This window comes from Moschus berezovskii, chromosome 5, assembly GCF_049115385.1.
Source record: "Moschus berezovskii isolate FMDL1 chromosome 5, NW_MosBer_1.0, whole genome shotgun sequence".
In the NCBI taxonomy this organism is placed as follows: domain Eukaryota; kingdom Metazoa; phylum Chordata; class Mammalia; order Artiodactyla; family Moschidae; genus Moschus; species Moschus berezovskii.
Window position 1 is genome coordinate 76,174,247 of NC_142464.1, and position 26,544 is coordinate 76,200,790.

At 38.4% G+C, this 26,544-nt stretch overlaps 1 protein-coding gene across 6 annotated transcripts in view; it reads right to left on the reverse strand.

The window, feature by feature from the left end:
• TEC (tec protein tyrosine kinase) overlaps positions 1-26,544 on the reverse strand; it is a 146,813-nt gene that overhangs the window by 97,307 nt on the left and 22,962 nt on the right. For 3 of the 6 annotated variants that reach the window (XM_088836326.1, XM_055434682.2, XM_055434683.2), the window contains exon 2: positions 17,638-17,719. The exons of 2 other annotated variants lie outside the window; for them this stretch is intronic. In XM_088836326.1, coding sequence (XP_088692452.1) covers positions 17,638-17,658 — 21 coding nt within the window. In that variant the 5' untranslated portion in view covers positions 17,659-17,719. Of the gene's footprint in view, positions 1-1,688; positions 1,828-17,637; positions 17,720-26,544 lie in introns of those variants that run through there. One more of the 6 variants, XM_055434685.2, reaches the window with a different exon arrangement.

Genomic DNA, 26,544 nt, shown 5'->3' on the forward strand with positions numbered 1-26,544 from the left:
GCAACCCCATGGACTACAGGAGAGAGTGGGACAAATGGAGAAAGTAGCATCAAGGTATATACACTATCAGGCCTAAGATGGATAGCTGGTGAGAAGTTACTATGTGGCACAAGAAGCCCTCTAGTGCTCTGTGATGACCTGGGGGGATGTTATGTAGGGAGAGGATGGAGGTTAGGGAGGGAGCAGATGTATGTATAATTATGTCTGACTTGCACTGTTGTATGGCAGAAACCAACACAACATTGTAAAAATTTTAAAATACACACGTAAATAAATGAAAAAAATGGTTCATTGTTGTTGTAATAATCTGCTGGTCAAAGGGAAATCCTAGCCAAAGAATGTTATGAAAGTTCATATAAATGAAGGGAACTTTTCCTCATGTAGATTTTCAGTTAAAGATGGAGGGCTGCATGTACACATTAGCCCGGGCTCCCTCCTAAAATCCTAGTGTTAAGAGAAGACACTGCATGCATAAAACACAGTCAGGATACAGCCAAAATAAAGTACACGGAACCAAAAGAGAGGAACACTGGGGGGAAAATTAGATATGAAAAGCTCAGTAGAAGAATCAGAATATAAAACTGAGGAAATATCCCCAAAATATGAAACAAAAAAACAAAAAATAAAAACTGGAGAGGAAATATAATTTTCTGGATCCATCCACAAAATTTAGCATTTGAAAAACAGGAGTTCCAAGAGGAGAAAGCAGTAAGAAACCAATCAAAGAAGAAATTTAGGAAAATTTCCCCAAATTAAAGATTACTTCTCAATTGAAACAGAACCAAATCAGCACAGCTCATAAAATTTCAAAATCACCAGGACAAGCAGAAGATTCAGCAAGCTTAAAAATAGGTTTCATAGAAAGGATCAAAATTCATAATAGCAATCATCAAGGACAATAATAGAAGCTAGAAAATAATGGAGAAATTTTTTGAAGAAAATTGATTTCTAACCTAAGAGTCTATACTCAACCAAACTATCAATACAATGACAAGAGAATAAAAACATTTTTCAAATATGCAAGGTTTTAAAATTTTTACCTCCTATTCACCCTCTTCAAATAGCTACCTGAGGACAATACTCCATTAAAATAAAAAAAAACTATATCACAAAATACACGGAATCCAGGAAACAAGGGTTTCAAAACAAAAGAGGTAAAGAGAGTCTCCCAGACGATGGGTGAAGGGAAATCTGAAGCTGACATTGGGCAGCAGGCTGAAAACCACCAGTCCAAATTAGATCAGGGTAAACAGTTCTTGGAAGGAATTCTTCCAGGAAATGAACCTGAAGGTGTTGAGAGAAGATTTATAATAAATTAGTTAAAATGTAGCAAACCTAAAAATAATAAATCAATTTAAGGAAAATAAGAAATTGTACAGAAAAGGAAAAATAATCACAGTTTGCTACAGAGTTCAGCGATATATAACATCTAGAACATCATAATGGGCTTCCCTGGTGGCTCAGAGGTTAAAGCGTCTGCCTCCAATGCGGGAGACCCGGGTTCGATCCCTGGGTCGGGAAGATCCCCTGGAGAAGGAAATGGTAACCCACTCCAGTATTCTTGCCTGGAGAATCCCATGGACGAAGAAGCCTGGTAGGCTACAGTCCACGGGGTCGCAAAGAGTCGGACACGACTGAGCGACAGAACAGAACATCATAATAAAACAGACTATAAGTAGTAATCTTACCTTTAAGATCAAACCAGTCAATCTCAAAGGAAATCAACCCTGAACACTCTTTGGAAGGACTGATGATGAAGATGAAGCTCCAGGACTTTGGTCACCTGATGTGAACAGCTGACTCATTGGAAAAGACCCTGATGCTGGGAAAGACTGAAGGCAGAAGGAGAAGAGGAAGACAAAGGATGAGACGGTTGGATGGCATCACTGATTCAATGAACATGAACTTGGGCAAACTCTGGGAGATGACGAGGGACAGGGAAGCCATGGGGTCGCAAAGAGTCAAGCACAACTGAGGGACTGAACAACAATAACCTCACTACTAACATAAAAACACTGGGATAAGGGAATGCAGGAAATATGCTTCTTTGTGGATCCCGAGGTATGCTGTGAAAGAGAACTACGTCCTCCATAGTACTAGTAGGAAGTCAATGCATCATACCCAAAATTGAAAAAGCAAGAAGTGGCAGCATAAGTACGTCACTTAGAGATTTACCATACTAACATGTTGTTTTAAAAGTAAAAGTGGTTGCTTCTGGGATCAGAAAATTATTAGAAGATGGCAGTGGAAAGAGTATTACTGTGTTCTCTACTCTCCTTCCCTAAAACTCTATGCAAGCAATAAAATATTCAAATCAGAGAGGAAGATAATCCCAACCTCCAGAGAACAAAAAGATGGCTATGAACCCCAAGCTGCAAACTATGAAACACATATCTGCCAAATACTGTGACAAGTACATCAAAATAGGAGAGGAGGCTAAGGAGATTTCCCTTATAGTAAACATCATTGTCCTGAAAGGTAAATCTAGTGAACTTTTTTTTTTTTTTTGAACTTTTGATAAGATCAATGAAGTCCAGAAGGATAAACAGACCATAAGAGAATCAGGGAGTATCCCTGTAGAATTACTATTTACACAGAAAAATAATAAAAATTATAATCAAGCTTTCAGTATTTTGCTATGTGTTGGCATTTCTAAGCACTAAGCACTTCAGATGTAGCAACTCATTTAATTCAACAAACCTACTGAAGGTACTATTCCTTAGTCATATGGTAAGAATAAGAGCCAGATTTTAATACAGGCATTCTCACCACACAGCCTGCACTATTAACCGCTACACATACAACCCCTCCAGTGGAAAGGAAGAGAGAACTAAAGGGAAAAGCATATGATGCGTCATTATCAGCCTTCTATTTAGGCAGATGGCTAAAGGCAATTCGACACAACCTCCAAATTTCAATAGATAAACTATGACTCCCAAGGCATCATTAAGAAGGACACCAATCTCTCAATACCAAAAACTAAAGAGAACACATGAATTTATAATCAAACAGAAATAGACCCACACATTCTACCAGAGGAATAGGGAATGGCAGGAGAAAGTATGAGCTCTGGAACCAGCCAAATCCAGCTACCAGGTCAAGTCAGGCTTCTTCAGCTTTGTGAATTTGGGAAAGTCCCTCAACTTTTGTGAAACTGAGTTCTCCCTTGGGAAAGGGGACTGATGATAAAAAATGTAAATGTAATGTGCATGTCAAAGTCATTTGATCACTCCAAGTTTCAATAACAGATCTAAGAGATTTTTTAAAAATGAAATAGACCATAAACATAGAAAACAAACTTATGGTTACCAAAGGGGAAAGGGGTGGGGTAGGGATAAATTAGGAGTTTGGGATTAACATACATACACTGCTATAAACAAAATAGATACCAACCAAGGACCTATTGCATAGCATAGGGAACTATGCTCAATATTTTATAATAACATACATGGGAAAAGAATCTGAAAAATACATACATATATGTATACCTGAATCATTTTGCTATACACCTGAAACTCATATAACATTGTAAATCAACAGTACTTCAATAAGAATACATTCATACATAATTAATTAATTTTAAAAAAACTGGAGACAATCACTCTGAATGAAAGAATCGGTTCGATGCTCCAAAGTAAAAAAAGAAGATGAAACAAAATTTCAGAGTCCTCCAGCTGATTCTCCCATTTTCTACACCAAAAAGGACTGAGCCATTCAGACAGAAGAAATCACAAAGGAACCAACTCTGGGTTACAAATATCTTTTAAAAATAAAACCAAGAGCTACAACTTAAGACCCTTTTCTCTGTGTCTCCTTAACAGTGAACACAAGAACATTCTTTTCTTTACTCTGACTGCTAATTGTTAAAAGCTTGAAAAACAACACATTAGTATTTGAACATCAAGATTCTTTTTTTTAATTAAAGTATAAGCTGATTTATAATACTGTGTTAGTTTAAGGTGTTCAGTTCAGTTCAGTTCAGTCGCTTAGTCGTGTCTGACTCTTTGCAACCCCATGAACCACAGCACGCCAGGCCTCCCTGTCCATCACCAACTCCCGGAGTTCACTCAAACTCATGTCCATCGGGTCGGTGATGCCATCCAGCCATCTCATTCTCTGCCGTCCCCGTCTCCTCCTACCCCCAATCCCTCACAGCATCAGACTCTTTTCCAGTGAGTCAACTTGTCGCTTGAGGTGGCCAAAGTATTGGAGTTTCAGCTTCAGCATCAGTCCTTCCAATGAACACCCAGGACTGATCTCCTTTAGAATGGACTGGTGTACAGCAAAGTAATTCAGTTATGTTTTTCAGATTATTTTCCATTGTAAGTTTTTACAAAATACGAATATAGTTCCCTGTGCTATACAGTATATCCTTGTTGATCATCTGAACACCAATATTCTGAAGTAGATTACAGACACTGTTCACTGTTTCGCCAATGAGAAACCACCATGAAGTTGTATTCTCTGTCTAGTGTTACAAATCTAAGTACCAGACGAACAGTTCTCGGTTTCACGGTCTACCAATTTTAGCCAAAAGATCTAAGAACTCTTTTTTATCATAAAAATTCTGCCTGAAGAAAAACATGTTTTTTTTAAATGGCTACTATGGTTACCCAGCCTATTTTATACATCCTTTCACAATATTTTTAATTAAGGGAATAGAGGTGATTGTGAATTACCAAACAAGAGGATCGTAAGCAATATAGTAAATAAGAAACAAATTAGCCTAGTTGTCAGGGTAGAGAAAGGATAACTCCTTACAGGAAAAAGCAGAGTGATCTAAGATTGGTGAAATTCTCATCTTACTATGTTAAGTCATATGAAAATGTCAATGTTTGGCAATATTTGACAAATCAACAATATTATCTAACTCAATCTAATACTTGTCAATGCTCTAAGAATAGTAATGTCGTTAAAGCTCTCAATTTCAGAATTTTACATCAGAACACATTGGCTATTACACATTTCATCATAGGTTTACCACAAAGTTTGAGCCTATTTGCAAATGTTAAGAAATCTAGCATGAATAAACATCAGACTGACAATTATCTGAGAAATCAAATGTTGTATGCCTGCCAACAGTTTCTGTGGGTTATACTTCAATTCAAAAGTACCTAAAATGGGTAGGAACTATACAGTAACAGATCTTATCCTGCTCTCTTCTACAACATAAACCCCAGCTTAAGGCCCAATTTTCTTTTGTAAAAGGGGAACTGAACAGCAGAAACACAAGCAAAAAGAAGGGAAATGTTCGGCTGACTTTAATCAGAATAAAGGGTACATTCTAGGTTCCCCATTTAACATCATGAATTGGTGCTATTCCGGGATCAGGCACTTTTTTAGCTCTCAGATGAGAGTAAAAGTTTAGCCTGCAAGTCTTCCTTACCTACTAAACAAGGCACCCAGGGATAAACTGTATTTTCTTAAAGTCTTGACTATATCTCCTTTCAGCTAGTTGCCCAGTAACAGGCTACAAAGTTTTGAGCAGTTTGTTGATCTACTGAACCTAGGTCTAGATTAGACTCAAAAGGTCAAAAGGCAAAAGTTACAGAAGTCAGCTGACTTCTCTCTCCTGAGTATGCAGTGCCTGTCCAGCCCACTGCCATAAGGTGGGTGATCAAGATGATGGACTGGGGGCGGACTGTGTACACTACAGATAGTGGTTTCTTACTGTCCATATAATACAGGTATATGCAACAACTTAACATATACTCTTTACACAGGTTTGGGGTTCACAACGAAGGACCCTGCTGTGGTCTTTGGCTATGATTGTAGTTGAGGGTCTCTTGGCTGATAAAAATGAAGAGGAAAAAAACGGAGATAAAAAGAAAAAGCAATACAAGAAAATTGGTTTCACCTCTTGGCAGGTATCGAGTCAAAAGACAGACTCAAACAGAAGAACAGAAGGAAGGATCTATTACTTGCAGCAAGTAGGGAGGACAAGGCCGTTTCCCAGGGCAGTGTCTCCCCAGACAGCAAGACTGGGGCTGGAGCAAAGAGAATGCAGCAGAGAACTGGGGAAAGGTTGATAGAGTCCAGCACAAGTTGACGGAAGTTGGGAGGCTCAGCAAAGGTCACCATCATCATTCCTTAGGTTCCAATGGATCTGGAAATTGTGCCCTCGAGAGGGTTTGCATTCTGCAAAACAGCTCAAGAATGTGCTTCAGGCAAATCCTGACCTTTGAAATAGTACAACTGATATATTATGGTTACGTTATCTCCCTGGCCTGATTATATCTGTTCAGTTTTACCTTCTTTTGCTCCTATAAAATCATTAACTATTGAGACCTATTCTTCTGCAAGAGCAAGCACTGTGGCTGGGCTAGATCACAAGATGACTTAGGCCTAGGATGGCTGGGTTCCCTTCCTCTGGGGAGCCCCACCCTATCTGCTTGCAATACCTCAACGCATCATCACATACACTTACGATACAGGAGATTCATAGTTAAGTATTCCAGAGAGAATCAAAAGTTGTCTTAACATAAAAACTACTCATTGATCAACTGACCACACAGGCTCCAAATATTCCTTCCACATTACTAGGTTCTGCTGAATGAGGGAACGCAACAGTCAACAACATCAAATGTTCAAAAGACAAGGGTTTTCAAAAAGTCAATAATGAGAATAATGTTGGAGAATTGCTCCCATCACACTCAATGCCACTGGCAGATGAGGATCTTGCATGCAGTTAGCTGGTAAAAATAAAATAAAACTCGCAACATTGTAAAGCAATGATACCCCAATAAAGATTAACTAATTAAATGTACTGAAAAAAAAAACAATAAAATGACACAAGTATCAAAAATGACTTACACTTTAGAAAGAGAAATATAAATATCACATACTGAGACATATATATGGAATCTGAAGAGATGGCACTTATGAATTTATTTTCAGGGCAGCAGTGGAGAAACAGACACAGAGAACAGACCTATGGACGGTGGGAGGGGAGGAGGAAGAAGGGGAGATATACAGAGAGAGGAACATAGAAATTCACAATACCATATGTAAAATAGACAGCCAATGGGAATCTGCTGTATGACTCAGAACTCAAACAGGGGCTCGGGGACAGGTGGAAGGGTGGGATGGAGAGGGAGATGGGAGGGAGGCCCAGGAGAGAGGGGACATAGGTATAGGTATACCTAAGGCTGATTCTTGTTGATGTACAATAGAAAATCACAAAATTCTGTAAAAAAATTATCCTTCAAATTTTTTTTTCAAAAATGAAGTGAAAGTGAAAGTCACTCAGTCGTGTCCGACTCTTTGTGACCCCAAGGACTGGACAGTCCATGGAATTCTCCAGGCCAGAATACTGGAGTGGGTAGCCTTTCCCTTCTCCAGGGGTTACACTTAAAATACTAAAATACACTGCGTCAGACTGCTTTTTGCTCCCTTCCCAACTTTTAACCCCGTGCCCTACTCATCCTTCCCTTCTTTCCGGATGTATGGGCTAGAGATAATATTTCCCAGCCTTGGCAGCAAGCCATGGCCATCTAACTTAAAGCCAAAGGGATGTGTGCAGACATGATATGTGGACCAGCTTCAATGCAAAGACAGGTCACTCTCCCCAGATTTACAGCATTGTCCACCTTCTCAACAGTTGGAAAGTACACAACTTTATGCATTCAACATATGACCGTAGGGAGTAGAGGGGAAGAAGAAGGAACCTAGTCCTTGAATGACTTCATGGATCAAAGCTGCCGAATCAGCCTAGACTTGCTACCCTACTTTGTAAGGGATTAACACACTTCTGTCAGATTTTAGAAATGCCATGATGGTTTCTTTGTTATAGTGACTTAACCTTTAATCTACCTTGGGATACACCCTTGCAAAACCTGATAAAGCTTGCTAATGCTTTCCCAAAGAAGGGCTCTCTTTAGATCTGTGTTGACAAATGCAAACGTAAAGGGAAGGAAGTCAAAAATCTTTATCATGCATTTTCATCAGAAAAATAATTTCAAGAAAACTAATAGTTGATTCCCTCTTTGTTCAAAAAGTTAAAAATTATAATATAAATGGCACCATATATGAGATAAACATATATTCACTTTATTTTTCATGATAAAGTCTGAATCATAGTGGGTTTTTTGTTTGTTTACTACTTACTATGAAATGTAAGTGGATTCACTTTAAGTGACAATACTCTGGCACTAGTTCTTGCATGAGAAAGTTTCTGATACACAAAAAAATTCTCTTTCTGCTTCTTGCAAATTCAGAAGGAAACAATAACCAGTGAAAACAAGGCATGAATAACAAATTTCTCAAGCAGGTCAAGTGATTTTCAGCAACTTTTACTAGGAGAAAACATGAAAGTAATTTGGAAATTATATATAAAATAATCTATACCAAAATATCTTCCTTGACTACATTAATCTAGATTGTTTTTAATTTGAAACATTCATTGATGCCAACATTATTTTCCTATTGTTTTCAAAACAGGAATAAAGAACTCAAGTCATTATTGCATTCGGTTGTTTTTACAGGAAAGTAAAAATGGCAACCCACTCCAGTGTTCTTGCCTGGAGAATCCCAGGGACGGGACAGCCTGGTGGGCTGCTGTCTATGGGGTCGCACAGAGTCAGACACGACTGAAGCGACTTAGCAGCAGCAGCAGCAAGCTTCTTTAACAAAAAATTACAAGAACAAAATCACTGAGACTGTGGAGGAGTCAAAAGCCTTTTTAAAAGTCTTAAGAGATATCTCTAAATGTTGAGACAACTCTAACAACTTGACCACTAACTGTATATTGGTGATATTTAAGTTTGTGTTTAGATTTATTTGATGATAACAAAATAGTACTAGGTCATTTTGGAATCTTTTGGTGTGATGATGATACTGTGATTCTATTTTTAAGAGTTATCTTTTAGAGATACATACTGAAATTTTGCAGACAAAAATACTGTCTGTGATTTGCTTCATAATCTGGTAAAGGGGATATGGGGGTGTAGACAAAATCAAATTGTTCATGAGTTGATAACTGTGGGAGCTGAGTGAGGCACACAGGAGTTCATTACACTTTATTTTAGTCTGTGTTTGAAATTTGTCATAATAAAAACTTTTTGAAATATATTTAAAGGAACCGCATGGTTTTCCATGCCCCTGTCATCCAACCCTTTGGAACTGGTAAGAAAGAGTACATAAAAAGATGAAAAAAGAAGAGAAGGGGGTGGGGGAAGAGACAGTCAAATAAAGGTAGAAAAAGGTGGGCGGGTTCTCCTTCGAGGATATTACCACGCTATCCAGCTCATCACAGAAGCTCTTCCAATGATCCCAATGATTCCTTGAGTCAGCAAAGCCTCCTGATAATGTAATGTGATACCATTTCTTCCCCGACAAACAGGAGTATGTGGTTTCCAGGGCCAAAAATAAAACCACAGTCTATGTACCATTTGTCCTTGTCATAACTCCTCTTCTTCTATTTCCTTTCCTTTCCCCTGTTCAAATTTCATGAAAGCAGAAGTTAGCTTTTCAAGCCTAAAGCACATTAACAAAGCACCAAAGCACAGTGGACAGTCCAATAAAGTGAGTACATCTGAATTATAGCCTTTTTTAAAAGAATCATTAGAAAGTTTACCAAAAGTGAACATCACAACTGAAACTACAAAGCATGCTAAGACAAGGAGGCAAATTTGACCAGAGAATTATTTACCCTTACTTCCAAGGTTTGTGGAGCTCAGTTAAAGATGCATTTCCCAAACTGAAATGCCAGCTGTTATATACCTGATCTCTAAAAGGATACAATTAAAGAATACCAATTCCATAGAAAACATTCTTTTTTTTTTTATTGACGGGGAAACATTCTTATACATCACAACAATTAAAAACTGTAAACTATAGGAGAAAAGTATCATGAATATAAGCCATGATCTAATTACTGACTTTTGTTTATGGGATTATAATTAGCACACAATATTATATTAGTTTCAGGTATACACCAGTAATTCAATATTTTTATACATTATGACATGATCACCATAAGTCTAGTTATTATCTGTCAACATACAAATTTATTACAGTATTACTGACTATATTCCTTATGCTGTATGTTACTTTCCCTTGTCTTATTTGTTTTATAGTTGGAAGATTGAGCCTTTTAATCCCCTTCACCCATCCTTCCACCTGCCTCCCCTCTGGCAACCACCAGTCTGTTTTCTGTATCTGTTTCCCTTTGTTTTTCTTTGTTCATTTGTTTAGTTTTTCAGATTCCAAATAAAAGTAAAATTATAGTATGTGTTTTTCTCTGTCTGATTTATTTCACTTATTTCACTTAGAGCTGGAAGGTAACCAGGTCCATCCATGTTGCTGCAAACGGCAAGATTTCACTCTTTTTTATAGCCAAGTAGTACTCCATTGGAGAAGGCAATGGCACCCCACTCCAGTACTCTTGCGGGGAAAATCCCATGGACGGAGGAGCCTGGTAGGTTACAGTCCATGGGATCGCGAAGAGTCCAACACAACTGAGCAACTTTGCTTTCACTTTTCACTTTCATGCACTGGAGAAGGAAATGGCAACCCACTCCAGTGTTCTTGCCTGGAGAATCCCAGGGACGGGGGAGCCTGGTGGGCTGCCGTCTATGGGGTCGCACAGAGTCGGACACGACTGTAAGTGACTGAGCAGTAGCAGCAGCAGCAGTATTCCATTGTTATATATACCACATCTTCTTTACCGATGCATGTATCAGTGAACACTTAGGTTGCTTGCATAACTTAGCTATTATAAATAATGCTTCAATGAATACTTACAGGTATATGTCTTTTTGAGTTAGTGTTTTTGTTTTCTTCAGATAAAGACCCAGAAGTGGAACTGTTGGATCATTTGGTAGCTCTATTTGAACTCTTTGAGGAAACTCCATACGGTTTTCTATAGTAGCTGCACCGATTTACATTTCCACCAACACAGCACAGGGGTTCCCTTTCCTCAACGTTTGTTGTTTCTTCTTTTTGATAAGAGCCAATCTAACCGGTGTGAGGTGATACCTCAAAGTGGTTTTGATTTGCATGTCCCTGGTGGTGAGTGACAATGGAGCAACTTTTCCTATGCCTTGTTTGTTTATCTTCTTTGGGAAAATGTCTATTCAGGTCCTCTGCCCATATTTTAATTGTTTGTTTTTTGATACTGAGTTGTAGGAGTTCTTTGGATATCAACCCCTTATCAAATATACAATTTACAAATATCTTCTCCCAGTCAGTGGGTTGTCTTTTTGTTTTGTTGACTTCATCAAAGGCTTGGTTTGATGTAGTCCCATTTGTTTATTTTTGCTTTTGTGGCCCTAGCAGCATATTAAAAAAATATTACTAAGATTGATATAAAAAAGATTATTGCCCATGTGTTCTAGGAGTTTTGTGGTTTCAGGTCTTATATTCAAGTCTTTAATCCACTTTGAGTTCATTTTTTAGTATGGTATAAGAAAAGCAATATACATAAATCTGCTGTATTTCTATATGCTAATAACAAACTATCAGAAAGAGAAATAAAGCAAACAATGCCCTTTACAATTGGAATAAATTTAACGGATGAGATGAGAGACCTATACTCTGAAAACTCCTGAGACACTGAGGAAAGAAACTGAAAACAAGACAAATGGAAAGATATACCATTCTCATAGACTGGAAGAATCAATATCATCTAGATGTGCTACCCAAAGCAACCTACAGTTTCAATGTAATCTATACCAAAATACCAGCCTCACTTTTCATAGAACTAAAACAAATAATCCTGAATTTGTTTGGAATCACATGCATGTTAAGTCGCTTCAGTACAACTCTTTGCGACCCCATGCTCTTCTGTCTGCCAGGCCCCTCTGTCCATGGGATTCTCTAGGCAAGAAAACTGGAGTAAGTTGCCATTTCTTCCTTCAAAGGATCTTCCCGACTGAGGGATCAAACTCAAGTCTCTTACACTAGTGGTTCTTTGCCACTAGCACCAGCTGGGAAGTTTGGAACCACAAATGACCGCAAATAGACAAAACAATTTTAAGAGAGAAGAACAAAGCTGGGGTATAACACTCCCTGATTTCAAACTACACTACAAACTTACAGTGCTGTGATCAAAACTGTAGAGAACTGACACAAAAAGACACATAAATCAGTGGAACACAATAGAGGACCCCCTAATAAACCTACACTCACACAGTCAATTAAGCTACAGCAAAAAAGGCAAGCATATACAAAGGAAGAAAAGACAATCTCTTCAATAAATGGTGTTGGGGAGATTCCCTGGGGCTCAGTGGTAAAGAATCCACCTGCCAAGGCAGGAGACAAGAGTTCAATCTCTGATCTGAGAAGATTCCTCATGCCATGTGGAGTAACTAAGCCCGTGCACCACAGCTACTGAGCCTGTGCTCTAGAGCCCAGGAGCTGTAACTACTGAGCCCATGTGCCGCAACTAATAAAATCGGGCACCCTAAAGCCTGTGCTCAGCAATAGGAGAAGCCAGCACAATGAGAAGCCCACACACTGTAACGAGAGAGCAGTCTCCGCTCCCCAAAACTAGAGAAAAGCCCATGTAGTAACAAAGACCCAGCACAGCCAAAAATAAATACATGAAATTATTTTTCCAAAAAGAAAACAATAAAAATGGTGTTGGGAAGACTGGATAGCTACACACAAAAGAATGGAACCAGACCTTTCTCATACACACTCTCCCTAATGAAGTAAACTGATAATGTACTTCCCTGTTCTCGGCTCTACCCATCACTGTCATTGTCTGAACCACTTATGACATGTAATACCGCTGTTTTTAAAAACATGCAAATTCACTGACACTCCTCCCATGGAATTTCAGTGGGATTTCGATTCCTTCAACTAATAGAGTACAGCAGAAGGGATACTGGGTAACCTGCGAGGCTAGGCCAGAAAAGGCCAAGTAGCTTCTGTCTTGTTTTTTCAGACTTCTCATTCTTGGGACAGTCTTATATGGAACCAGTTACCATAATGAGAGAAGCTCCTGCCAAATAGAGAAGTCACATACAGGTGTTCCAGTGCTGAATTTCTGCTGAGCCCAGCCTTCAAGTCATCCCAGCCCAGGAGTCTGAGACATATGAGTGAAAAAACCCTCAGATGATTCCAGCTCTGAGCTGTCCAAGTTGCTCCCAGCTATCAAGTTTTCCAAGAGCATCAGATATTGTAGAGTAGACATTCCCACTGTGCCCTAGTCCAATATTTAGCCTACAGAATCCACGAGTGTAATAAAGTGGTTGTGATTGTGTGCTGGTAAGTTTAAGGTAGTTAGTTACACAGCAATACATAACTAGGACATATAATTAATATACTTTATCATTCCTGATCATCTCATTCTCATTTCATTCATCTCTAATCCCTGTCAACCCTCTTCCTCCCCTTAAATGCTTCCTCTTTTTCATTCATCCATCTGTTCAGTTGATGACGTAATCTGTCCACAATAATAATTTCAGACAGTCACATATCATCATTCATTCTGGCATTTATTGCAAAGCCGTGATGTATGAGAACTATGCAGGAGGCACTGAGAAGGTTACAAAGGTTAGCAAGACAAGAACCCTGCTCTAGGCAGGCACAGGGGAAAGCGATTTAAAAACAGAGCTACAATGCAATCTGTTGAGGGCCATACAAGTGGCATGGACAAAGTTGTTTTGGAACACCGATAGATCCTAAAAATCACTAACATGTAATCATGAAAGAGGAACAACCACCCCTCTTCAAAACATGGTGGACCACTTCAATGAGGATATAACAGAATTACCATCAAATTAACCGTAATTTAATGAAATTACAGAAGTAAAAATACGTTTCCATGGGGGAGAAAGATTTATTCAATACACATACTACAAATCTTTGGAAAGAAACAAGGCCATTCTGGGTCTTAAAGAACTGAGAAATGTTCCATGGAACTTCCAGAATTCTGACAAATAGCTAGATGTACACCAACACATGAATAAAAGTATTAATAGATGTTAATATTCTGGTCTGTATAATCACTTCCACATATAACAGATATGAAAATGTTCTCCTTATCAAGTTGCTTGATTTTAATCTGAATCATAAACAGGAAAGAAAAGTTTAAAATGGCATGTGTTCACTCTCATTTGCACAAGTTATGTACTGGCTCTCCATCATGAGATTTACTTTTGCATGTTTTTTCAGTGAAGAAAAGAAGTTAAAGAGAAAAGCAGCAGTCTTGGTTACAGAAGAATGACTCTTTTAACTACATATATCCTTCACTTTACAGACCAAATGCATTCCAAGTATATGACTGAAATTAAAATAAAATTTAACTAGAGTAACATGTCTGTTTGAACTCAATTATAGAATTAAAAACACATTTCCATGGGGGGAAAGATTTACTCAATACACATACTACAAATCTTTGGAAAGAAAAAGGCCATTCTAGGTGTTAAAGAACTGAGAAATGGTTTCATGGAACTTCCAGAATTTGTCAACAACTTGAATTGAAATTTAGTAGTTACAGAACTTTCATTTCATCACCATCCTACTATTTTCAACTACTTTCTCCAAAACAAGTTTCCCCCACATAAGCATTCCCTAACCATACAAAGATTCTGAAGCTAGATACTTCTCCTTTTGGGGTGATATCCAAGCATTAAATCTTAACGTCATGTTTTGCCACCAGATGGTTGCATATATCAGTGCAACTAAAAATTTCATCTGAAAAATTATATTCTATTAAATAAACTGATGACCAATTTTTTTTCTAGTGCTGTGTGAAATTGTAAAAATCAACTTGATATAAATAAGCAATACTGGGACTTCCCTGGTGGTCCAGGGGTTAAGAATCTGTCTTCCAATGCAGGGGATGTGGGTTCTACCCCTGGTCAGGGAACTAAGATCCCATATGCTATGGGACAACAAAGCCCTCGTTCCACAGCCCCTGAGCCCCTGCGTTCTGGAGCCGGCACGCCACAACATAAGAAGTGCATGCACCATAGGGAGAAGCCCTTGCACTGCAACTAGAGAGAGCCTGGGTACTGCAATGGAGAACCCATGTACCACAGTGAAGACTCATCACAGCCAAAATTTTAAAATCTGGTATTTAGACAGACACAACAGAATATATTAGTTGACATCTATATATGTATGTATACATATGTTGGAGAAGGAAATGGCAGCCCACTCCAGTATTCTTACCTGGGAAATCCCGTGGACAGAGGAGCCTGGTAGGCTACAGTCCATGGGGTCGTAGAGGGTCAGACACAATTGAGTCCATGTGTACATACATACGCTATACAGATATCTAAATCTCCATTCCATTCCACAGCAATTTCTCAGAAGCATATTACCAAGTATTTCCCCCACCCTGAATAATACTCTGTCTTAACAAAAAATCAAGCAAAACAAAGTATAACATTTGGCAGGATCCAGCAACCAGTACACTGCCTGAAATACAACAGGTATTCAGTAAGTACTTGATAGCTTAACAATTTCACTCTATTTAAGCCTTGGTGGTATTTACCTCAGAAGCCAAACCACAAAAGTAACAGAAGTATCTACTTCAGATCCTTCACCATTTTTAGTTTCTCTTGTTGTCACTGGACAGACTTGCAGGAAAAATCTTTTTCAAAAGTACATCCATCTGTATTGCAAATCATCAGGGTCTTTGTCTTTTATTCATAAATCACCAAAAAAACTAACAGGATCTTTCTGTCCTCTGGAGATGTTCCTGAGGATTAAGTCTGACCTATGCAAGAGGTTCTTTTTCCTGACGGGGTTGGCTGCTCAGGGCCTACTCAACCAAGTCTCACCCATCTCTGACGTTGGGAAATGACGGCGTTTCCTCCCAGCTCTCCAGCCCTGTCTCTTCGATGGGGCAGGTCTTGGTCCGCCACTATTCTGAATCCCTTGTTACAATATCAAAGTGAGCCTCATGGTGCAGAAGAATCTTCTCTGCCCTCAACTGACTTTGCAACTGAAAGCAAAACTCACAAACTCTGATGTCCTATGACGTTATCTCTAAGATTAATGCCTTGAAGCTGAGGAGCTCTAATGTCATCAGTCCTAAAATTCTATGTAGCTCAACATTTTGGAAACCCACGTGTTCCCTCTATTACCACTGCATTAAACACAGGAAATTCAGCCATCTAGAAGGCAAGCCTGTATCTTTTGACATATTAACTCTAAAACTTTTAATATGTCCCCTGACAGAGCTGTAGAAGATATAAACAATGGTTCTTTATATATTATCCTAAAGATTTCTTTCCCTATGTCACCCTCCGTCATCTTATTTCACCCATTACTTACATTAGAACTCCTGGTTTAAACAGAATGATTTAGTAGAAAGAACCTAACTTTTTTTGTATTGAAGTATGGTTGATTTACAAGACTATGTTAGTTTCAGGTGTACAGGAAAGTGATTCAGTTATACACACACATATACGTAGTTTTTTTTCATATTCTTTTCCATTATAGGTTATTACAAGATATTGCATATCCCTGTAGTATATGGTATGGCCTCATTTTTATCTATTTTATATATAGTGGTGATAGTTTGTATCTGCTAATCTCAAACTCCTAATTTATCCCTCCCCCACCTTTTTTCCCCTTTGGTAATCATAAGTTTGTCTCCTACATCTGTGAGCCTGTTTCTGTTTTGTAAATAAGATCATTTGTGTCATATTTTAGATTCCACATATAAGTGATATCATATGATATTTGTCTTTGTCTGACGTACTTCACTTAGTATGATAATCTCTAGGTCCATCCATGTTGCTGCAAATGGCTGAGTAATATTCCATTGTACATACATCCCACCTCTTCTTTATCCATTCATGTGTCAATGGGCATATATATTACTTTCACGTCTTGGCTATTGTAACTAGTGCTGCTATGAACATTGGGATGCACATATACTTGGTACTAGAGTTTTCTCCAGATACATGCCCAGTAGTGGGATTGCTGGATCATATGGTGACTCTATTTTTAGTTTTTTAAGAAACCTCCATACTACTTTACATGGGGGCTTCACCAATTTACCTTCCCACCAACAGTGTAGGAGGTTTCCCTTTTCTTCACATCCTCCCTAGCATTTAATGTTTGTGGACTTTTTAATGATGGGCATTCTGACTACTATGAGATAAGCAGTTTTGATTTGCATTTCCCAGATAATTAGTGATATTATGCCTCTTCTCATGTGCCTTGGGCCACCTGTATGTCTTCTCCGGAGAAATGTCTATTTAAGTCTTCCGCCCATTTTTGATTGGGTTGTTTGGTTTTTTTGTTATCAAATTGCCTTGGCTGTTCGTATATTTTGGAAATTAAGCTCTTATCAGTCACATTGTTTGTAAATATTTTCTCCCAGTCCATAGGCTGTCTTTTCATTTTGTTTACGGTTTCTTTCACTGCACAAAACTTATATGTTTGTTTAGGTCCCATTTATTTATTTTTGCTTCTATTTCTATTGTCTTGGGAGACCGACCTAAGAAGACAGAGCCTGAACTTTTAAGTCTGACTGACCTGGCTCTAAATTTTAGCTTTGCCATTTATTAGCTGTATAACTTCATATAAGTTACTTAACTCTTTTGACAATATTCCCATACCTTCATAATGAGGATAATGGTACCAACCTTTATGGAGTAACATAAAGTATAAATCAGAAAAATACACATAAAGTTTCTTATACATAGCAAACAGTTCATTTTGCCATACCTTTGTTTTGAACTGATACATGTCTTCATATTCAACAACTGTTAACTGAGTATCTGCTAAGTGCCAGATATGCTATCAGGTTCTGGGAATAAAGCAGAAGACATAACCAATAAGGTATCCACAACCTAGAAGAAAGGACATATATAACGGAAAGTAAAAATGTCATTAACCATGTGGTAAATGCTATATCCATGGAAAAGAAATGCAAAAGAGCGAAATGGCTGTCTGAGGAGGCCTTACAAATAGCTGTAAAAAGAAGAGAGGCGAAAAGCAAAGGAGAAAAGGAAAGATATAAGCATCTGAATGCAGAGTTCCAAAGAATAGCAAGGAGAGATAAGAAAGACTTCCTCAGTGATCAATGCAAAGAAATAGAGGAAAACAACAGAATAGGAAAAACAAGAGACCTCTTCAAGAAAATTAGAGATTCCAAGGGAACATTTCATGCAAAGATGGGCTCGATAAAGGACAGAGATGGTATGGACCTAACAGAAGCAGAAGATATTAAGAAGAGGTGGCAGGAATACACAGAAGAACTGTACAAAAAAGATTTTCACGACCAAGATAGTCACGATAATGTGATCACTGACCTAGAGCCAGACATCTTGGAATGTGAAGTCAAGTGGGCCTTAGAAAGCATCACTACGAACAAAGCTAGTGGAGGTGATGGAATTCCAGTTGAGCTATTTCAAATCTTGAAAGATGATGCTGTGAAAGTGCTGCACTCAATATGCCAGCAGATTTGGAAAACTCAGCAGTGGCCACAGGACTGGAAGAGGTCAGTCTTCATTCCAATCCCAAAGAAAGGCAATGCCAAAGAATGCTCAAACTACCGCACAATTGCACTCATCTCACACGCTAGTAAAGTCATGCTCAAAATTCTCCAAGCCAGGCTTCAGCAGTATGTAAACCGTGAACTCCCAGATGTTCAAGCAGGTTTTAGAAAAGGCAGAGGCACCAGAGATCAAATTGCCAACATTCGCTGGATCATGGAGAAAGCAAGAGAGTTTCAGAAAAACATCTATTTCTGCTTCATTGACTATGCCAAAGCCTTTGACTGTGTGGATCACAATAAACTGTGGAACATTCTGAAAGAGATGGGAATCCCAGACCACCTGACCTGCCTCTTGAGAAACCTGTATGCAGGTCAGGAAGCAACAGTTAGAACCGGTCATGGAATAACAGACTGGTTTCAAATAGGAAAAGGTGTACGTCAAGGTTGTATATTGTCACCTTGCTTATTTAACTTATATGCAGAGTACATCATGAGGAACGCTGGGCTGGAAGAAGCACAAGCTGGAATCAAGATTGCTGGGAGAAATATCAATAACCTCAGATATGCAGATGACACTACCCTTATGGCAGAAAGTGAAGAGGAACTCAAAAGCCTCTTGATGAAAGTGAAAGAGGAGAGTGAAAAGGTTGGCTTGAAGCTCAACATTCAGAAAACAAAGATCATGGCATCTGGTCCCATCACTTCATGGGAAATAGATGGAAAAACAGTGGAAACAGTGTCAGACTTTGTTTTTTTGGGCTCCAAAATCACTGCAGATGCTGATTGCAGCCATGAAATTAAAAGACGCTTGCTCCTTGGAAGGAAAGTTATGACCAACCTTGATAGTATAGTAAAAAGCAGAGACATTACTTTGCCGACCAAGGTCCGTCTAGTCAAGGCTATGGTTTTTCCCGTGGTCATGTATGGATGTGAGAGTTGGACTGTGAAGAAGGCTGATCGCCGAAGAATCAATGCTTTTGAACTGTGGTGTTGGAGAAGACTCTTGAGAGTCCCTTATACTGCAAGGAGATCCAACCAGTCCATTCTAAAGGAGATCAATCCTGGATGTTCATTGGAGGGACTGATGCTAAAGCTGAAACTCCAATACTTTGGCCACCTCATGAGACGAGTTGACTCACTGGAAAAGACTCTGATGCTGGGAAAGGTTGGGGGCGGGAGGAGAAGGGGACGATGGAGAATGAGATGGCTGGATGGCATCACTGACTCTGTGGACATGAGTTTGAGTGTACTCCGGGAGTTGGTGATGGACAGGGAGGCCTGGCGTGCTGTGATTCATGGGGTCGCGGAGAGTCGGACACGACTGAGCGACTGAACTGAACTGAAGTGCTATATCACAGATGGATACAAGCTTCAGCTCTGCCCAAAGGTAGGAGGTAGAAAGATAATCAGAGAAGATGACATATGAGCTGGGGTTAAGAGCTGAGTTAGTTGTCACCCCACGGAAGATGGTTCGACAAGGGCTCAGCCCCACTAAATGCAAGGTGAGTTTGAAGAAAAACAGTAAAAACAACTTCCGTTAATTTAAACATATTCTATTTCAATAATCCTTTCTCTCCTTCATTTCTACCCAAATACACACACATACTCCCAGAGAGAATGGTATTTCCACTATCAAAAAGAAATAAAAATCCAAACTGATTCTTTTCCAGCCTTGTATTCATTTGTTCATTCATTTTTCAACCAAATAGTTTGTTTAAAATCCACTCTACATCTAACGCTGTGAGAGGGTTACAACAGTGCAATGGAAAACACAGGCCCCAGCTTCTTCGAGCTTATACTCCAGCAGAGTTTCTGTCTAAAGTTTAAAAGAGCCCTCTCCTCCAATATCCTTCTCAAGTGCCATACAGAGGACTGTGATGTTTACAGCTTATTCATATTCAAGTTATTTGTTTACAGAAAATGAGAGCTGGACGCTCCAATAAGTAGAATCATTGGGTCCAAACCTCTCTACCGATAATTCAGAGTACACAAAAGCTGAGTTGACGAATACTACTTCCCTCTCTTTGTTCATTAATACTATTATTAGTATCTTAATTTTTAAAACTAACAACTCACTGTAGCTATTTTTAAGAACTCTAGATTAAAATTATGTTTTTAAAAATGTCATTCAAGTGTAAAGCTTCATACACACAAACTCACAGTTCCTTAGCTTTTAAAATTGCACCCCCACTCAGAATTTCATTAAATAAGTTAATACACAGAAAGCACTCAGAAGAGTACATGCACTTAAGTGTCATGAGTTTGCTCTTAGTCTTACCATTTTAATGTTTATAGTGCTACTATTATCACTAAGAAATTAAAATGCACAAGAGTCCCATAGTAAGTGCAACTGCCATTTTATAAATAAAGAAAAGAGAATGTATCTAATATAATACTAATACCTTTAAGAACAGAAATCTTGTGTCCTTACTCTCACTTTTATAGTAAAAGTCTGACTACATTAGATAGCTGATGAACTACATTGAAAATTTTATTTTTATTGATTTACAATTTATACCTTGTGTACATTCAGAGAGAAATTGAGACAGCTTACAATAAAAACACATAAACAATAGCAGCACTATTTACAATAACCAAGACATGGAAACGACCTAAATGCCCATCAACAGATGAACAGATAAAGGAAATGTGGTACATTACTCAGCCATAAAAAAGAATGAAATTTAAAAAAAAAAGAATGAAATAATGCCATCTGCAGCAACATGGAGCAACACAGATGGACCTAGAGATTACCATACTAAGTAAAATAAGTCAGAAAGACAAATAACATGATTATCACTTACATGTGCAATCTAAAATATGATACAAGTGAATTTATCTGTGAAGCAGAAACGGACTCACAGACATAGAGAACAGACTTGTGATAGACAAAGAGGAGTGGTGTGGAGGGAGGGATGGATTGGGAGTTTGGGATTAGCAGATGCAAACTATTATACATAGAATGGATAAACAACAAGGTCCTGGTGTATACACAGGGAACTGTATTCAATATCCTGTAATAAGCCACAATGGAAAGGATATGAAGAAGAATATATATATATATATATATGCATGTATAACTGAATCACTCTGCTGTACAGAAGAAATTAACACAACACTGTAAATCAACTATACTTCAATAAAGTAATTTTTTAAAAACTACATGAACATGGGAATTTCCTGGAGGCCTAGTGGTTTGGACTCCATGCTTTCACTGCCAAGGGCCCAGGTTCCATCCCTGGTCAAGAACCTAAGATCCACAAGCCATATGGCTTTACCAAAAAAGAAAAAAAAAAAAGTAAGAAACATGAACAAAATTTAACCAAAGATGTATAAGGCTTATGCACTAGAAACCACAAAATGCTGTTAAAAGAAATTTAAGAAGACCAAAATAAAGGGAAAGATGTCCATGCTCAAGGACTGAAATTCTCAACATTGCTAAAATGGCACCCATTATCAAATGGCTCTACAGATTCAACATAATCTGTATCAGAATTCCAATTGCCTTTTTTTGTTTGTTTGCTTTTTGCAAAAATGGACAAGCTGATACCAAAACTCACACAGTAATGCTGAATAGCCCTAAAATCTTGAAAAACAAAAGGTTGGCAGTCTCATATTCCCAATTTCAAAGGGAATGGCAACCCACTCCAGTACTCTCGCCTGGAGAATTCTATGGACAGAGGAAACTGGTGGGCTACAGTCCATGAGGTTGCAGAGTCAGACACAACTGAGAAACTAACACTTTCACTTTCACTACAATATTAAAGGAATCCAAACAGTGTAATATTATATAAAGACAGATGTACAGATCAACAGTATAGAACTGGGAGTCCAGAAAGAAACCCCACACATCTATGGTTAATTGATTTTTGATGAGCATGCCAAGACTATTCCACAAGGAAAAAGTAGTCTTTCCAACAAATGGTTCTGAGACAACTGGATATAAGTGAATTTGGATCCCTACTTCACACCACAAAAATGATTTCTAAATGGATCAAAGACAATGTAAAAACTAAAGTTACAAAAGCTCTCAGAAGGAAACATAGCTGTAAGTTTTCATGATTTTAGTTCACACAATGGTTTTTTAAACACAACTTCAAGAAAAGCACAAGCGACGAAAGAGAGAAACTGGACTTCAACTCAAAAACTTCTCTATGTCTAGGGACACTACAAAGGAAGTGAAAAGACACCCACATATGGGAGAAAGGATTCACAAATATCATACCCAATAAGAGTCTGAAGTGAAGTGAAAGTCACTCAGTCGTGTCCAACTCTTTGTGACCCATGGACTATACAGTCCAATTCTCCAGGCCAAATACTGGAGTGGGTAACCGTTCCTTTCTCCAGGGGATCTTCCCAAACCAGGGATTGAACCCAGATCTCCTGCAGAGAAGGCAGATTCTTTACTAGCTGAGGCACCAATAAGAGTCTAGTATCCAGAAAATATAACACTTAACAACTGAATAATTTTTTAAAAAAATTAACAGGTAAAGGACTTAAGTAGACATTTTCCCAAAGATGTCAAAAGGGTAATAAACACTTGAAAAAATGTTCAACATCACTAGCTTTTCAGTTCAGTCCAGTCGCTCAGTCGTGTCCAATTCTTTGCGACACCTGGACTGCAGCACGCCAGGCCTCCCTGTCCATCACCAACTCCCGGGGCTTGCTCACACTCATGTCCATCGAGTCGGTGATGCCATCCAACCATCTCACCCTCTGTCGTCCCCTTCTCCTCCTGCCTTCAATCTTTCCCAGCATCAGGGTCTTTTTCAGTGAGTCAGCTCTTCGCATCAGATGGCCAAAGTATTGAAGTTTCAGCTTCAGCTTCAGTCCTTCCAATGAATACTCAGGACTGATTTCCTTTAGGATTGACTGGTTGGAGTCTTCTCCAGCACCAGAGTTCAAAACCATCAATTCTTTGGTGCTCAGTTTTCTTTATAGTCCAACTCACATCCATACATGACTACTGGAAAAACCATAGCTTTGACTAGATGGACCTTTGTTGGCAAAGTAACGTCTCTGCTTTTTAATATGCTGTCTAGTTTGGTAGTAGCTTTTCTTCTAAGAAGCAAGCGTCTTTTAATTTCATGGCTGAAGTCACCAGCTGAAGTGATTTTGGAGTCCCAAAAAATAAAGTTTCTCACTGTTTCCACTGTTTCCCCATCGATTTGCCATGAAGTGATGGGACCAAATGCCATGATCTTAGTTTTCTGAATGTTGAGTTTTAAACCAACTTTTTCACTCTCCTCTTTCACTTTTATCAAGAGGCTCTTTAGTTCTTCGCTTTCTGCCATAAGGGTGGTGTCATCTGCGTATCTGAGGTTAATGATATTTCTCCTGGCAATCTTGATTCCAGCTTGTGTTTCATCCAGCCCAGAGTTTCTCATGATGCACTCTGCATTAAATTAAATAAGCAGGGTGACAATATACAGCCTTGACATACTCCTTTCCCTATCTGGAACCAGTCTGTTGTTCCACGTCCGGTTCTAACTCTTGTTTCCTGACCTGCAAACAGATTTCTCAAGAGGCAGGTCAGGTGGTCTGGTATTCCCATTTCTTTAAGAATTTTCCAGTATGTTGTGATCCACACAGTCAAAGGCTTTGGCATAGTCAATAAAGCAGATGTTTTTCTGGAACTCTCTTGCTTTTAGGAATACATAAATCAAAAGCACAAGGAGATCCTACTATACACATACTAGGCTGGTTATAATCCAAAAAAAGGAAAATAAGGATTGACAAGAATATGGAGAAACAAGAACCCTCATCCATTGTTAGTAGGAATGTAAAGTGATACAGCCACTGTGAAAAACTGTTTGGTAGTTCCTCAAAAGTTAAACACAGAGTTAAGCTATGACCCAGCACTTCCACTCTTAAGTACATACCCAAGAGAATTGAAAACATATATTCACAAAGAGGCTTATAAACTACTGCTCAGAGAGGTATTAGTCATAATAGCCAAAAAGTGGAAACAACCCAAATGTCCATACACTGAGGTACGGAGATATATATAAACCCATACAACTGAATGCTATTCCACCAGAAAAAAACAATGAAGTACTGATTCATAGTGCAACACAAATGAACTTTGAAAATATTATACTAAGTAAAAGAAGCCAAGCACAAAAGGCCACATGTTATATCGATTCCATTTACGTGAAATGACCAGAGCACAGTTTATATGAAATGTCCAAAACAGGCAAACCCATAGAGAAAGAAAGTAGAGTATCGTTTCAATGAAATGAAAAGAGAATGGGGTAGGGTGAGTGTGTACAGAATTTTTTTTAAGTGATAAGAATCTTCCGGAATTAGATGGTGGTGGTGGTTATACAACATTATAAATATATTAAAAACCATAGGATTGTACTCTTAAATTGGTTCAAATGGTGGTTACCTGAATTTATTCTCAGTAAAAAAAAATTTAAGAAAAATATAAATGTACAACATGAAAATAATATACAGATGAAAATCAAAAGAACAAGGAGAAATCAGAAACCAAAAGGAAGGAATAAAACAGACTGAAACCAAGCAAAACTTATACGGAAGTTGGTTCTCACATCAGCTCATACAACAGAAACTGAATATAATCAAAATTTGCCTTGAATGTTCCATAGAAGACACAGCCACACTGTCTCCAGATAAGTCCAACACAGCATCAGCAGAAATGTCCACCAGCATTGGAAGTTGTATCCATTAGCTTTTGATGAGAAAAACCACCAGCAAAATAAACCCCATTCCATAATTATGAACATAAAAACAACTAAAATGTATTCTTTCTCCTGATTCTGTCAGGGGAACAATTTTGATCTCGATGTCCAGAATGGCCTCACTCACATTTCAAGCACTTGCAGGCTATCAGCCAGGGCACCTCAGGTCCCTTCTATGTGGCCTCTTCAACAGGACAGCTCAGGCTCAAACATGTAGTTCTCAAGGTTCCAAAAGCAATAAGAGAGAGCAAGCCCCAGTATGTAACACACTTTAGGTCTCTGAATGATTTACCTTAGTTATTATCTCACTGGCCAAAGCAAGTCACATGACCAAGCCCAGATTCAGAATGGGAGGTTATCTTCAAAGTGGAGGAGGGAGAGAAATTATGGAGACCACTTTGCAAACAATCTAATAATCTGGCAGAGAGAAAAACAGGACTTTGGTTATGTTGTTTGGCTCCAGATAAAGTACTTAGCTTGAATTCAAGGGATAGTTTGTGTGAAAAACTTACCTCTAACCACTAAAATCACATTCAGCGCTGTGAGATGCTCATGGAAAAACCTTGACAGGCTAAGACCGACAAGGAAGCAGGAGGTTCCCACATCTCCCAATGCACACACCCACTGGAGCATATGCTTCTGGACTGGAAAAGTGAACAGAAGCACCCACATTCTTTAAATTGTTGTTTCTCTACAAAGAGAGCTACCATATGACCCAGCAATTCCACTTCTTGGTATATATCTAGAAAAAAACATAATTTGAAAATATACATGCACCTCAATGTTCACTGCAGTGCTATTTACAATAGCTAGGATATGGAAGCAACCTAAATGTTCATTGACAGAGGAATGGATAAAGAAGATGTGGCACACACATACGATGGAATATTACTCAGTCATAAAAAGGAAAGAAATAATGCCATTTGCAGCAACATGGATGGACCTAGAGATTATCATGCTGAGTGAAGCAATTCAGACAAAGACAAATATCATATGATTTCAGTTATATGTGAAATCTAGAAAGATGATACAAATGATCTTATCTACAAAACAGAAACAGACTCACAGACATAGAAAACAAACTTATGGTTACCAAAGGGGAAGGGTGTCAGGGGAGGGATAAATTAGGAGTTTGGGATTAACATATATAATAGTTTATATAAAACATATAATCAAAAAAGACATTGATATGGCACAGGGAACACTATTCAACATTCTTTAATAATCTATAAGGGAGAAGAATTTTAAAAGGAATATATATATATACACACACATATGTATATGTATAACTGAGTCATTGTGCTATATACCTGAAACCAATATGAAACTGTAAATCAAGTATACTCCAAGATAAAACTAAAATTAAATTTTTAAAAATGGTCCAAGCTTTAAAAAGAAAATGTTTCTTTCCTTTGTTAACCCATAGCGTTT